Below are 16,147 nucleotides of genomic sequence, written 5' to 3'. Positions count from 1 at the left end.
AATGTCTTTATTATACGCATTGTAATGCAGTAGTACCTTGACATTGAATGACAAGCATCAAAGGGTAAGTCTACATCAACCTGCGGTTACAACACAGATATTTCACTTGTGTCCCTCCCATCTTCTTCAATAGATATTCAACAACCTCGAATCAGAAACCAAAATTAGGGCAAGCAACTATGCATCTATAAACCAGTAAAACAAAATCCATTAAAAACAAAGAACAAACAATCCTGTGCTTTAAAACCATACAGGCATTTGTTTCTGAAGATCTATTGCAAGATTAGATACAGGCTTAGTAAATGATCATATATTAGAGATCATAGCTATATGATCACATTTAAAGATACATTTAGGGTTTACAATATTATGAACAAAACACAGGCAGACCTGGGTCATTACAATTTCTAAAAGGGGGGGGGAGGGAAAAAAAAAAGTCTTTGACCTTAAAATACAAAACGTTTACTGCTCTGAATACTTCCCTGTGTGAACAACTGATCTGAAATGGACTGGTAACTCAAGATTCCCTATTAAACATACAGAGACAACTGATAGATACTTATGGTATACAGCCCAGGTCTGATTTCAATAGTCAAGTGTCTTCAGAAACGTGATACAGCTAAACCACAGAGGCCTGTGAATATCGGAGCACACTTACAGCTTAACTTTGGGACAAGTGTAGCCTTACATTACTTGCATTAAGCATATAGAAGGAACAAGGTTCTTAAGATGTTTCATTGACGTACATTTACAAATGGTTAAAAGCCATCCCAGCCTTCAGAATGCACTAGCAATGGAAAATACATGCTTGTATAAATCCACGTCCAGTCAACGTCACATTCATCACAACAGGACAAATGCGTCGCAAAAATCAATCATTTTATCTTCGATCTTGTGGTTTTAAGAGGAATGTCTCTAAACAGAAGTTACAAAAACACCTAAACAATTTATTGCAAAGCCAAGAAAGCCATTGTCCAAGTTACTTTACATGTGTGACTGGAAGGATAAGATATACTTGAAAGAATCTGTTCCATACTGACAAGTACGCAGCTCAGACTTTTACAAATGCCTAGCCTGAAACTCGTAAGAGAGCTGAAGATGGTGAAAGATTACATCCAATGTGCTGAATGCAGCATGAACTTCAGGCTTAACCTTTCAGGTTTGTGCACATCTCAAATCTTTAAACCAAGACACCAGACTAAACAACAGAGATGGACTACAGTCTATGCGTCAAGGAAATGAAGCCTGGCATTTCCCCAAGTGGCCTTCATTAGGCCTTTAGCGGATCTTAAAAACAGAACTTAATGAGTAGTAATCAGCATGCACAGAGGTCAAAAGAAACAACATTTCGTATTCCTGGAATGAACAGGATTTATAATGGGCGCAGGGAGAGCAGGGCTTGTTGTACTGTAGTGCACTTCAGAACCCCTCGTAGTCCTTCTTGTCTTTCTTCCCTTCAGCTTCAAATCCATCAGTCCCGTCGCTGTTGTCACGTCGCCTCTTGCGGTTATTCCGTACGTTGAAGCGCGAGTTCATCTGGGGCAAGGGGTCCATACCCAGAACCTTGTGAATCTGACGGAACGCCAGCAGCCTCAAGGCAAACTGGAGAAAGTGGCCGGTCAATACACAAATTAAAAATACGCTCGATTAACATGAGGCCATAAAAACTGAATACATAATTACACAATTATCGAAAAGAGTTTGTAATAATTTTAAATACAGTTACTGCAAGACATTAAGTCACATTAACACATTCTTAAAGCGGTTACTGTGTCCATTACCTGAGCACTTGATGTAATGTCCTCTCTCTGCTGCTCTTCCATGGTAGCCAGTGTATCTGTTGGATTCTTCTCACAGGGGTCTATCAATCCTGGAGCACCTGCGTTGCACAGAAAAGCACAAAAGCCAGGGAGTGTTAAATTGAGCATTTAGATTCCCAAGATGATAGTAAATTAAAAGAACTCTTAGTAATGCACACCAGTATAAAAGCTAGATTACTAATGTACATGACTACATGCCAACACAGACCTAAGAATCAATGCAATTCCCATAAAACGTGTCTTAAGACATCAGAGTGCTGCATCTTACCAGACAGCAGAATGCCTGAGGAAATACATTCAAAGCCTCTTCGAAGAGCATCTCCAGGGCTCATTGGTCCAGAGGCACTGCTGATGGCCTTCTCCACCAGCAGCTCCATAGCCTTAAATTAAACACAGTAACTTAATTTACCATAATAAATGGCATTTTGAGCGGTTTCCTCATAAGATCAAAAGTGAAGGATGATGCAATTGATTAAACAGGACTGAAAGTGATTTTACTTTAAAACCTTTATAGCAACAGTGTTAAGGAAGCTATGTTAAACTAAATGTGATCGAGCTACACCAGGGACAATATGAAAAAGAAATTAAATAGAGGAGGGGGAAAAAATTCCTTAAAATAACTTACTCAACTGTAGGAAAGGCCTAATTTTTTGTCAGATTTTATTGGCTATTTGACATGTTATTAAAAAGTAAGCTTAACAGGCTATCCTGAGTAAAGTAGAAAGAAGCTCATGTAAAACTACAAAACAACTAGCCAGGAATGTTATCAAGATGGCTGCTAAGTGGAAAAGAACATAAGTGCATGGTGTGCCTTTTAGGGGAACACTAAATCAATCCATGAAAAAACTGGCTTGGTAATAATTTACTCATGGCAACAAGCAGGTCTATGTATTGTGTTAATGCCAGCTAATGGGACTTATACTCCGTTATAAAAGCTATGCCATTTAAAAATAATAAAAAAAAGCTGCTTGGGTTTTAAAGTAACCGTGTTCGTTGTGCTTCATGCGTTGCTACAATATTGACGATCAACCATTATTGCCCACAGCACTTTTAAGTGTCCAACACTGTACATCTATGTATCAGAGAAAACTCAAAAACATGTGCTAATGTTTAATGACCAGACATTGTTACTCACCCAGCTAGGAAAGGCAGACCAAGTGGGTACTCGCTGACAAAGGTCACGCAGTATTCGAATGACAATCACACATGACTGGAGTCCATTAGCCCTAGCCTTCAGTGCAGTGAAGTCAAGATTAGTTAATGCACAAGAACAAAAACACACAGTCATACAACATGGCGGAGCTCAGAGAGAGGTGCAACACTACTGTTCACAATGGAAGCTTATAATTGGATTAAAAATAGCTAGGCCAATTGGCTTTCTTAAGCTGCCATTTCCAGCAGTATTTTACCTCACCATTAGTACAAGTACGAGTTCAAAGTTTGCAAGATTCACTTGGAATGGCTCCCTGGTAATCTTGTAAACCCTAACCTCAGTTGTCAGATACTTCACAAACATATACTTTCATTTTACAAAAGATCAGTTTGCAAGAGTAGTTGCATAGGAACTGAAGCAGTCAAGGAAATCCGCTTTACTTTGCCTGTGTATTTGCAGAGATGGCAACAACACAGTAAACTAATCAGATATTCCTTTCCTCTCAATCCCTATTCCCAAGAAAACTAAATTAACTAAATAAAGAGAAAAAAATTAAATTAAATTAAAAAAAAACCAAAAAAAAAAAAAAAAAAAGCAAACGCTCAACATGAAAGCTCTTATCGATGACACTTTTATGCAAAGGTATTCTGCAGCCTTATGGAATAATTTTACATGCTATGTATTTAATCTAAGACTTATGAATAAATGACATATGCAAGGATGCTTAATTTTTTAGGATCAGATCAGCTCATGTATACAAAAACAGAATGCAAAAAAATAGTACCATAATCTCCAAATTATATACTGCATCCTTGTATCACAATTACCTCCCAAAAATCAACTGAGGTTTAAAATTTAAAAACAAAAAGACTAAACAACTTAAAATGAACAAATAAAAAGGAATACATCTCATAAGGCTACAAGAAGAAAAGTAAAATGATGTTCCGAACCTGGAACCACTTAGCGTGGCGTAGGGCAGCCAGAGCGTCAAGGCATTTTTGCCTGTCCAAGACGTCCGCTGGGTCTTTCACCATACTCGAGGTTACATCTAAAAATGGATCGAATTGTCAAATGGTGGTGAGGAACGGGTGTTTGACCAGGTCAGAGAGACTGCCAAGAACACATTGCCACACATACCAGTCAGTTCCTGATCACTGCTCTTTCAATTTAAATCTCACATTTCACCCCATATGCAGAATCTTTCAGATATTTTCAACAACATTAAGGATCAGCTACACTTGCCATTTGGTGCACTTCTATTTAGTCTGTGGTGTGGTGCCGAGAGAAATAGGATAGGGATGGAGTTAAAGTACGAAGTTAAAAATAAAGACCTTTGTCAAAGACAATTTTTAAAAAAAAAAAAACACTGAGATTGTGGCATAGTGATGTAGGATTTCTTCATTGGAGTTGGAAATGCACTCATGATTTTTTTTTGTACTCTGCATATAGTGAGCATGACACTAATTTCTCTTGATAAAGACTATTTCAGTTACAGCATTACTGCTCTGGAATCCACCATTTGAAATTGCTGGGACTACGACAATATACGATTTTCCAGTGCTAAAAGCTAGCGGACTAGCTTAGAAGTCATATGGTCACAATCCGTAATTGCTAATACTGGCAGATTCTCACAAAATTACAACAGCCATCTTTCGGAAATCCACATCGTAGTATCACACAGGTATTCAAACACATTACTTCGGAAAACTCTTTTAAATTGTGCCATTTACGGATGATCTTGTTGTCTTACAGTGAAAAAAACCTTGAGGATACATAAATAATTTGTATTTTTCAAAGTTAATAGAAAAGGTTTCTCTAGTTTTCTAGTAGGGCTGGGTTGACACAAATTTCACGATTTGATTCGATTCTCATTCACAAGCTTGCGATTCGATTCAATATCGATTTTGGATACATATCAGGTACAGTGGCAAATTTTCTAAAGGGGAAAAAAAACCCTCAACTAATGATGTAAAATATACACGAGTCAGTTGGTACTACATTACTATAATATTGAAGGTTAAAATTGACTGATTTGTAGTACAACTGCTAAAATTACACTTAATGAAGTTTTTTTTTAAATAAAGTTCAAATTACATAATATTTCTACTTCAATTCTCATATATATATAAAAACATTTAAATGGTGGCTGTCATAACTTGGATTTATTCAAACATAAATTAAACATTGAAGAACAGTAAAAATTATAATGCATGTTATATGATGCATATACAGTGGGTACGGAAAGTATTCAGACCCCCTTAATTTTCACTCTTAACAATATTGCAGCCATTTGCTAAAATCATTCAAGTTAAGTTTTTTCCTCATTAATGTACACACAGCACCCCATATTGACAGAAAAACCCAGAATTGTTGACATTTTTGCAGATTTATTAAAAAAGAAAAACTGAAATATCACATGGTCCTAAGTATTCAGACCCTTTGCTGTGACACTCATATATTTAACTCAGGTGCTGTCCATTTCTTCTGATCATCCTTGAGATGGTTCTACACCTTCATTTGAATCCAGCTGTGTTTGATTATACTGATTGGACTTGATTAGGAAAGCCACACACCTGTCTATATAAGACCTTACAGCTCACAGTGCATGTCAGAGCAAATGAGAATTATGAGGTCAAAGGAACTGCCTGAAGAGCTCAGAGACAGAATTGTGGCAGAATTGAAACAATTTCTGCTGCACTTAAGGTTCCCAAGAGCACAGTGGCCTGCAATATAACAAAGAGTGAAAAATTTAAGAGGGTCCGAATACTTTCCGTACCCACTGTATTTAGCAAAATGACCCTTTCTGCAGTTTATTTTTCTAGCTGATTAATGAGTTTATAGTTACTGAATATGTTTGTTTCTGAGGTAAATGTGAGGTTACGTGACATTGTTTACAAGCCGTTATATTGACATTTTTGCGCGGCTGAAACACTGATTGAGCGATTACATGAGACAGGATACAGATTGTAAAGTTGTACTCTTTCTTTTAACTTATCTTCGGATGTTTAGTCATGTTTATTTTGTGCTGAAACTGGTATTAATGTGGAGGAGATGATTAGTTCATGTGTACCTCACGCTGCCGCGTCTGTTGAACTGAGGCGCTACAGCGATCGGTCACTCCACATTAAACACCAAAACGGCATTTATTGTTTGAATACTGCAAACAATGGAGTCTTTGTTTCATATTAAAAGTATCAAAGCACAATGCTTATTGCTATTTATTGGATGGGAGGTGCCCTTCAATGTTGCATCCATTAACTGAAAACAGGATAGAATAATCGATTCTTGGGATTTAAGAATCGATATTGTTCCGTAAAAATGAGAATCGATTAAAATAGAGAGATATTTTTTTTACCCAGCCCTATTTTCTAGCATCAGATATTTTGAAAGTGTCCGATTCCTGCATTTCTTGCTTAACCAGTTGACTTGGCATTTGAGACAAAGTTATTTTCTTTTGCTTAGGGCAAAAACAAATTGTGGATTCCAGTGTCGACCTAAGTGAAGATTGAGGTAATAAAATCTATGAAAAATACTTTTAAACACAATAGTCACTGTACTGATCGAGAAACATTAGAACGATAATGATGGGCTGCAAATGGTACCAGATGTGTTAATCATGATGTAAAACAGGGATATCAAGGGAGATGTGCAATGTTTACAGCTGAATGAGTATTTGTAGTGACCCACTACAGTTGCATGGCAATGGTAGGTGTGGCAAAGTGTTTGAAGGTATTCAGGAGGGGGACCTTGGTCAAAAATCCTTCCGGAGCTGGTAGACGTAGCCTCAGATGGGAGACAATTTGCTGAAAATGCAAGGAGGCTTTGGGCTGGACTTGAAAAGCTTTGGATACATGAAGGCAGCGATGCGTGCTGGCAAGAAAATATGAAGCTCCCAGCAAGAGGATTAGGACATCACTGCATGCATACCTGTCATGATCGGGTTTGGAGAACCCCCATATCTCAATGTATACTGAAGGCTGTAAACCCCAGGTCCAACCAAAGATTCCTCTATCAAAGCCTTCCTCCCAAAAGCTGACTAATACTCCCCCAAGGAGCCAAACAAGAATGGTGGCATGGCCGCAGAGCCTGCATTTAAGATTCCACCATTTCAGCGGCTTCTTACCAACTAAAACTCTCCAATGTACAGATATAAAAAGACAAACGGGTTACTGATATGGTTACTTGATTATTTAGGGAAATGTTGTAGCTTAATGCATTTTAACATCTGAAGAAATTAAAAGTAACATTGTTTGAATGCCAAATTTCACAATTTGTTAATCTCTACTCGACTGCTTCTCTCAGGGGAGCACTTTCATTTTGGAACAGGGGACCTCAGAATGGTGAACCTTCTCACCACCAGACAAAAACTATTTGTTTCCTGTGGGGACATAGTAGGCATTTCAACTACTCTTAAGGTTTCAGACCCAACTCAACCATTGATCTTCAGGAACTAAATCAGGAATTGAGTTTTTTCTTTCAACAGAATAATATCCCTGACCAAACTCTATGACCCCTTGGGAAAGAATAAAATCATTTGGTTCTGCATAGGACACAATCCCCTTGAACACAGGAAACAAAAAATGAATCTTACCCGGGACTAACTAGACTTACACAATGCAAACACTTATCATGCTTGTTTTGGGGAGAGCTTCAAGAGCACTGGAGAAGTGTTACAAAGAGAAGACCCGGAGCACCACTGCTGGCATCGGAGATGGTTGGATAAAACCTGGTAGTGTTGAAATCGGCTCTAAAGCAACTTGAAGCCACTTGAACTGGCTTCAACCCTTTTACAGTGTGAACATTACAGACTTCAAATGAAATGATTAATGTAAATGAAGACAGAAAGAGGCACTTTACCTCAGTGGTGTAACTTTCAAAGGAAAACGGTGTAGGTCATTTCTTATGGCCAAGCTCAAGCACAAACCAGGTTTAATTTGTACCATTTTCAATCGTATTTTCTCCAATTCAAAAAGGTGCAAACATTGTTCTACCAGCATTAACATCTAGCACCATCTCCACAGTGCCAACAGATGGGCTCTTTAGGTTGTCAAATTCAGCATGAAATATTAATCTGATAGGTAGTCGGTTAATGTGAGCAACGTCTTTTCCAACCTCCATCCCGGGTGTTTTCCTCTCGGATGACGGGCGAGGTGAGGGTGATGGTCACCTGCATCTTGGGCTCAGCAGAGGAGTTAAGGATAATGGCAGCCTCTTGGATGGAGCCTTTTACCTCATATTTCTCCGGAGTTACCACCTGACAGACAAATGTGTTAGCAGAAAATGAAGTTACGACCACCTAATTGAGATCTGGCAAATCCTGACCCAGTCCTGTTCCTGGCGGGCCAATGTCTTGGAGAGTTTAGCTCCAACCTGCCCCAACACACGTCTGGAAGTTTCCAGTTATCATGAATATGCTGACCAGCTGGCTCAGGTGTATTTTATTAGAGTTGGATCTAAACTCTGCAGGACAGTGGTCCTACAGGAGCAGGATTTGACACCACTGCTGTAGAGCATTTGAAAAACCTAAAAAGTATAAATTTAAAGGAAAACTTGTGGGAAGATCTAATATTATTGCAGTTTGCACTGCATTGAACCGGTACCGTGAGCTGTTTGGGAAGATGTTCCACAATGCGTGTTAGCAGATTCTTGGTCGGCTTCTCAGAACAAAGGAGGACCAGGTTGACATTTTTGTCTCCACGTAGAAGCAGCCCTTTGGCAAGAACGCCTACCCGCATCACTCCCTTCAGCACTCTGCAATGCACAAGAGGTCATGTATTGCTTTACCCTTTTCTTTCTCTCTGCTTTGAGAAACATTAGAGCACTTTTCTCCCACCTGTCTTTGGGAGGCTCTTTCTTTTCTTTGTCCTCTTCTTTGCCCTCTGCACTTGCATCTTGGTCTGTGATGATGTCAGAGACAAGCTTAAGTGCTCGTTCAGTGATTGATACGATCTTCTGGATGGCCTGGAGCTCATCCTCAGATGGGTAAATAGCTGCATGTTTGGTCATCACGTAACGATCATCTGAGGAATCAGGGCGACGTGGAGGCTGCAACAAATACTATGCGTTATGAACCAGTTGTGATAAATACATTTCAAGTGGTAGATATAGTAGTGATATCTGAATTGATATTCCAATAAACACTCCTAGTGTGTAATGCAGGTATTATTCAGCAATTTTTCAATGTATAATGGAGCTATGATTATTATTCTAGTCAACAATATCTACTTGAGACAGGAAGGGTCTGTCTGACCAGCATGTAAACCAACCCTTCTGTTCAAGTCTCTATCACTTTTGATCAATGTAATGCACCTTTGCTGAATGAATGCAGTTATTAATAAACCTTACAGATTCCAAACGTTTTAAATGGTACTGTACCTCAAACACAAACCACGTTTTGGCAAATTCATCAGTTTTCCTCAGTAGTAGTAGTTCTCAGGACTTACCACTGGTCCTTGTGGTTGAGGAATGGGCATCCCAGGCCTCACTCCAAGAAGACCAGGAGGTCCAGGTGGACCCTGTGGATAACTTCCATCAGGCATTCTGCGCCTTTCCTCCCAGTGGTGCTGTTCTTCCTCCATACGTCGCCAATACATGTCCTCTTCATAACGCCTGAGAACAATTACAATATTTAAGACCTCAAAATGCTCATGTTTTAGATACTGACATATTGGAGAAGAAAAAAAAATTAAAAATAAAAATAAAAAAAGCATCACACCTCATCTCCATCCTCCAGCGCTCCTCCTCTTCACGTCTTCTCCAGTACTCTTCCTTTTGCATCTGCTTCCTCATCTTTTCCTCTTGGATTTTCCTGGCTCGGATGCTAGGTTTCACTTCCACCTGGAGTTCTGGGTTCACCTTTTTCTACAATGGTGGAATATACAATCAGCTACACTGACAAAACATCATATCAATTTAGATTGTTCTGCATTTATAATAAAAGAACCACTGCAAACAACAAATCACTTACTAACCTTATACTGCAGTCGATGTCTCCTTCCTTTCAAATGCATTTCTTTGGCATTCGGGTCATTGAAACTGCATTCACACAGTTTGCAGTGGAACCGGATAACCTTTCCTTCATCATTTCTTACCTGAAAAAAAAAAAATAATAATAATAATAATAATGTTTGCACTTGGCTTAACAGCTTTAAAGTGACTTTCATTTCCCTATTGGAACTTTTTTCCTGATACCTCTTCAACATAGTCGTGTCCGACGGGCTGAACATCACTCTGCAGGGCTGCAAGTGCTGATTGAGGTGACAGAGGGTCAGGCATTTCATTCTTTGGGTCCGGTGGTTGTGCAGACACAGCGGACTGTGCCGTTTTAGCTGCCTCAATCTTGGATTCTTCATTTTTACCAGCAGTGGTCTGTAACTTGTTTCCACCTGTTTTGTTAATGCATCAAAGCAAATACTTTGTGTAATATTATATAATAAATTAAAACATAAAAAAGGTAAAAATCTAAAATAAATATGATCTGTTCTGTAAATGTTCTGTAAGAACATAACACTGATTCAGCAAGACATACCAACAAAGTTGATCTTGGGTGTGTTGACCTTCTTGACAGAGGTGCTGTTGGGCACGGTGCTCTTGCCCTGTGCAGCTGAAGCTGCCATGTTGTTGACCATGCTGCCAGATTTTAAGTAAGAGGCAGAAACAGAGGAAGCAGAGAGATTGGACGATGTGCTTGTGGAGCTGCTGATGTTGGAGCTGGCAGTTTTATTAGAAGCAGCTGTACTGGAGGTGGAGGATTGCGAAACAACACTGGGCTCTGTGGATGGTATTGGCTTTCCTAGTTTGGTATGCAATTTCACAACCTATAGAAACAGAATTCAATTAGATACTAGGCACATATAAAATCAATATCCCACCCACATGCACCCATGAACATCACATTTTTACTTAATACAACTTGGCTTTACATAATCGAGTATGCTTGTACTAATGCGGAATCCACTCCCCTTCAAACAAACATCCCACTGCATATTGTAACAGATAAGAGTCCCTAAGAGGCAAGGCCTCTCTACAACGGAGAGCCAGAATCATACGCATTCAAAAATAGTGCTGCCAAAAAACATGCTGATAGCAGATTAATATGTGCCGAGATCAGAGAGTGAGTCATGTACCTTCTGGTGTTTGGCTCCTCTAATGTGCGCGGCGTAGGCATCAGCTCCAGTACAGGAGACGTCACAGAGCTCACAGCGTAGCTGATTCTGTGTGCCGCGGGCGGAGCTCCCACCTCCGCTGCTGCTACTGCTGCTCTGTGACAGCTTCAATGCGGCTTCCTTCTTTTTGTGCTTCTGACCCTCCAGATGCTCCTTATAGGTCTGAAAGCAGGTGAAAAGATATACAAGTGCCATAATTCATGCAAACCATTTATTATGAGTATTTAGGAAAACACTAGCGTCTGGGCACTCAGTTACACATAATACACAAACAACAGCAATACATTTATTATAATAAAATACCTGGGGTCCAGCACAGCTGATCTTGCAGACATCACAGTAGTGTATCTGTGGTGGTTTAGGGGGCTGTTTAGGTTTGAGTGTTTTGTTCTGCAAGGGAGTTTTCTTTGTATAAGTGCTGCCTGTCCATGCTGCAGTGGCTGCTGCAGCGACGGCCGCCTGTTTCTGCTGCTGTTGCTGCTGCTGCTGATAGTAGGAGGAGGCAGCTGAATACACTGCAGCTTCATAGCCAGAGTATGACGTTCCTGAATATACAGAGAGGAGCAATTATTGGCCACAGTACAGACTGAGATCGACAGGATTGCACTGTAAATCTATAAGCCTAGTTCATGTAGATCAATTGGTAGAGCACGACCCTAGCCATGCCTAGCTCATTGGTTTGGTTCAGTATTACTACTAGCAAAAACATTTCACTTGCATTCTGTTCAGTTCTGATCAAATAAACTACTCAACGACCAGGGTTCAGTGTGCATTTCATGACATCAAACATTTTGGAATAGAACAATGACGTTCTTACCAGAGTATGTGACTGCATTGGTGCTGTAGGTGGGACTCTGAGAGTATGACGGGACTACAGAGGCGGCAGCCGCCGCCGGCTGTACTGCAGAGGACACTGGGTAAATGGAGAAGGTTGAGGTGGCAGGTCTAGGGGTGGCTGGCTTTATGGCTGTAACCTGACGCGTTTGCTGGGTCTGGGTGTACGGAGTGGCGCCTTGGCTGTATCCGGTTTTAGGGGCTAATGGGACAAGTAAGACAGTTGTGCAGAACATTTTACAATACAGATTATTTAAAGGGTGACCTGGAGAGGATTATTTATTTAATTCGGTGCCCCTCAGATGGCATTCCTTCAAAATAATGGAATAGGGATAAATGAAAAAATGCAATTTGATTCAATTTTAATTTAAATATAATAAATTAACTAAAATTAAAAATAAATTAAATCAAATGTTACGGTTTTTAATAGAACACTAAGGCCTTTAATATTTGGTAATAATAAGAATTTTACGGAAAAGCAGAAGCATGAAAATGTAGTGTTTATTGCAAAACATTTCTTCCCATTTAAATGCCAAGACATACCTGTCTGATAGTAGGATTCGGCCACAGTGGGTGGTGGCTGGGCTGCTGCAACGGCTACAGCTGGTGTAGCTGCAGGTTGCTGGTAGTATTGTTTACTGTCATACGCTACAGCCGGAGCTGTGGACCGCACATATGAATAGGAGTCCTGCAACAGTAAACAAAAGGCTCGTCTTTTCTTAGCCATTCGACATTGATCTGACTCTCTTGAAATCGAGAATGCATTTCAGAAACAAAGATACAAAAGTTTGGGGTCAGTAAGATTCTGACAGAAGCCATTTATGCTTACCAAAGCAGCATTTATGTTATCAAAAATACACTAAAAACAGCAACATTGTGAAACGCTACAATTTGAGAAATGATGTTTTAATCATTTAATCCTGTGATGGTAAAGTTGATTTTTCAGCAGCCAGTACCTGTCTTCAGTGCCCCATGATACTTCAGAAATCAAATACGCAAATTTTTTTTTCCCCCAATAAAAATTTATTATGAAATGTTAAAAACAGCTATGCTGCTTTTTTTCTTTTTAAAAACAAGTTCAAAATAAATAAAAAAATTCCAGGAACTAACTTGTAACATAAATGTCGTTAAGTTTCATTTTGATCAATTTAATGCATTTCAATAATTAATGCAGAATAATAAAATTTATTATTATTATTTCTTGCTCAATAAAAGTAATAATTTCTTTGAAAACAAATCTTGCTGACCCCAAGCTTTTGAAGAGTAACAAACGGCAAGTTTCTCCTCTCTTTTACCTGGTAGTTTTGTGAGGTAACAGGAGGCGGTGGTGGGGGTACCTCCGGCTGTCTCTGTGCATACCCATAATCCGTGGCAGCATGGGCTGGCTGGTATCCTCCATAAGCGGAGGATGCACCAGCTACTGCAACTGGTGCAGGCCTAGCAACAGCAACCGTGGCGGCTGTAGGGGCGTAGGCTGCTGCCACCGTGTGTGCCGCCACAGGTGCTTGATGCACAGTATAGCTGGCCACTGTTGTGGGGTGGGTGTATGCTACCCCAGCGGCCGGCTGCTGACTGCAGAGGAGAAGACGAGAGGCTTAGATGACAACACTGACAGCTATGCTTACTCACAGTGCTGACCTGGCGCAATAGCATTTATTAAAAAAAGTAATAAAAATACACACACAGGACTACCATTCAAAATAAACTGACGAAGGCAAAAAGGTAACATTTGTGAAACAACATACAAAATCTAACCTACTAATAATGACCTTCAATGTTATTTTAAGACATTCACGTAAACATCTAACTCATGCCATAACAGATTATCTTTCAGGAATTCATTCATAATAGTCTTTCCTGATTGCCGGACTTAATGTACCAAATCCATTGGCTTGACAGGGAACATGCATGTAGAGGAAGAAAATCAAATCAGATACGGATTAAATGATTTAGTGCAGCCCCGATCTGGTAACTCCCATTACTTTCCTGCAGAGATCTATACTTGAAACATACCAATACTAGGGGGTAATAATCTGGCAGGGATCAGAATTCGGCAAAACACTGGCTCCAGGACATTTCCCGATCCCAAACAACCCCCCCCCCCTCCCCCACTTTACTTCCTGTCTGCTCTTCACGGTCATATTATAATAAAAAGTCAAATGTCAAAACACCTAAATAAATAATATATTCTTTATATCTACTACTACTATCCATCCATGTATAAAATGCAGACACTTCCAAACTGTCAAGCCATCAATCTCAATGGAATAACGACACCTGTCAGGAATATCAAACACCAAGCTGAGGGAAAACTGCTCAGAAATATGATCCAGCTCAGAAGTAACTTCACATCACGGCTATTTTGACAAATGGAGGCACGTTCTTTCACTGTATGGCGCATTAAGAAAAAACGCCTAAACAAGAACATTAGGATTAAGTTACTTCAAAGAAAACTTAAACTGAAAAACGTCAACCTAGGCCTAATAAACTCGAAAAAGCGGATCAGTAGTGACCTATACAGTCTATGGTAGTGACATACAAGGAGTCCTTGAAGGCGTCCGTGAAGACATCGCCCTTCCCCGCACACACGAACGCATTTTGTCAATTATTCAGCTCGAATTAAAATCAGTGATTTTAAAGAAACGTTAGTGTCAAAACGAGTTTTTAAATAGTGTTGGGCGACCATGTACATATTCGCCTTTTTGCGTTTCCGTCTTAAAAACACTCGAGTGTAAAGAAGACCGTTGAGATGGACGGTCATGCGCAGAGCCGCTCTAGTGCAGAGCTGGAGGAGAGATGACAGCTGCAGTCTGCTCGCTTTACTTTGGCCGCACTGGCTAAACTCACACTTTATCCAAACACCTCAAAACAATTAGTAGTTCACAACAATGTTAATATCTTAAAATAAAATAAAAACACTTCCCGTGTTGCAGATAAACCCTCAGAGATAAGCGTCGTGTCTGTTTATGAGGCAACCCGATCTGATATTAACAAACAGTAGGCCTATTTATTATTAGTTACAAAACAAAATGTTAAATATACAACTAAAGTGTACAGATATTAAAACAACTATTTATTTTAAACTATGATTACACGGGTTTAAACTGCGCACCTGCGCTTGGTTACCACGCCGGTTGTTTATAGAAATTGAATCAAACTGTACAGCGGTACAATAACCTCTTGTTTGTAGTTTATCCAATAATTTCAATTTCTTCGTAAAATGCCCGCCCAAAACACTAATAAAAACTCAAGTGTCAATCTCTCTCCCAAGCAAAATAAAATAAAATACACAAATACGTAACAACAACGCATTACTGGCTAACATTATATTATAAACATAAGCATTTAAAATGGCATGTAATGATGCATCGTTTGCTCTCCAGCTGTTCATTTGAAGGTTTAAAGCATAGGCAATCGCCTCTCTCCCCTACCCCCACCCGGACCAAGCAACAAAGGCAGAGAGGCCAAATCCCACCATTATTGTATCACCACGATCACCGCAGTCCCCATTAAACATCTCGGCCCTTACCTGTACTGGGCCGCAGCAGCACCATGGGTAAATCCAAAGTAGTTGCCGGTAGCCATTTTGACATCTTCACCTAGCCGGCTGGGCACTGTAAAAAGGAAAGATTCATGGAGGGTAAGCGACAGTGCGCAATGGCAACCATGATGAAGAGCCGTATCATGCAGAGGAAGAAAACACGCAGGAGACTACGACGAAATAAACCCCACAACCCATAACACGATCTTAATCACGTCCTCCCTTGTCGAAATCGCGTCTAATGTCTCGATGTGTTTTTAAAAACCCATTTTTACTCACCATAGGTGAAGGAGACTACTGGACATATGGGAATCATTGGTTTCCTATTCTCTTACGAACTCTGACTCGTAACCCTGCCTTTTTATATGAGAAGGTCGTACCAGGATATAGCGCTTACCGCACATGCGCGTTTGAACGTTGCGAGAGATGGGAAGTGTAGTTTTTCTTACAAACCATTTCAAGGTCGATGAGTACAGCTTTTGATCCAAAAACACACGACATATAACTTTTTGTATGATTGTGATTAGGAAGTGATATAGGACTGACAATAATGTGAACATGTAACACACCTAAAAAAAAAATTTAAATGCTGAGTACATTTAAATTAATTAATTCAGTTGTGGCTTTTTGAATG

At 39.7% G+C, this 16,147-nt stretch overlaps 1 protein-coding gene across 2 annotated transcripts; it reads right to left on the bottom strand.

Annotated features, from left to right (window-relative positions):
* Positions 1-125: 125 nt before the first annotated feature.
* Positions 126-15,899, bottom strand: LOC107552600 (zinc finger RNA-binding protein). Of its 2 annotated transcripts, XM_016234520.1 has the most exons (20): positions 15,793-15,897; positions 15,502-15,586; positions 13,268-13,544; positions 12,516-12,660; positions 11,956-12,174; positions 11,442-11,683; positions 11,100-11,300; positions 10,502-10,790; positions 10,165-10,358; positions 9,945-10,064; positions 9,689-9,834; positions 9,417-9,582; positions 8,807-9,018; positions 8,574-8,724; positions 8,086-8,227; positions 3,924-4,021; positions 2,956-3,051; positions 2,089-2,200; positions 1,782-1,879; positions 126-1,602 (listed from the first exon to the last, which is right to left on the bottom strand). In XM_016234520.1, the coding sequence occupies exons 1-20, from the start codon at positions 15,827-15,829 to the stop codon at positions 1,420-1,422; spliced, it is 3,213 nt and encodes a 1,070-aa protein (XP_016090006.1). In that variant the 5' UTR covers positions 15,830-15,897; the 3' UTR covers positions 126-1,419. The 2 variants fall into 2 exon arrangements, with proteins under 2 accessions (XP_016090006.1, XP_016090007.1); XM_016234521.1 differs by lacking the exons at positions 126-1,602; positions 1,782-1,879; positions 2,089-2,200; positions 3,924-4,021 and having other exon boundaries at positions 2,978-3,051; positions 15,793-15,899.
* Positions 15,900-16,147: the final 248 nt, after the last annotated feature.

This window comes from Sinocyclocheilus grahami, unplaced genomic scaffold (genome assembly GCF_001515645.1).
Source record: "Sinocyclocheilus grahami isolate Dianchi unplaced genomic scaffold, SAMN03320097.WGS_v1.1 scaffold453.1, whole genome shotgun sequence".
Lineage (NCBI taxonomy): Eukaryota > Metazoa > Chordata > Actinopteri > Cypriniformes > Cyprinidae > Sinocyclocheilus > Sinocyclocheilus grahami.
The sequence above is the reverse complement of the archived record's forward strand: the minus strand, read 5'-3'. Positions and strand labels throughout refer to the sequence as shown.

Coding starts and splice junctions, on each gene's coding strand:
- LOC107552600 (XM_016234520.1), bottom strand. CDS start 15,829: ATGATTCCCATATGTCCAGTAGTCTCCTTCACCTATG. Junction 15,587..15,792: donor AGTAGTCTCCTTCACCTATG/GTGAGTAAAAAT, acceptor TCCTTTTTACAG/TGCCCAGCCGGCTAGGTGAA. Junction 1,880..2,088: donor CTCAGGCATTCTGCTGTCTG/GTAAGATGCAGC, acceptor TGTGCAACGCAG/GTGCTCCAGGATTGATAGAC.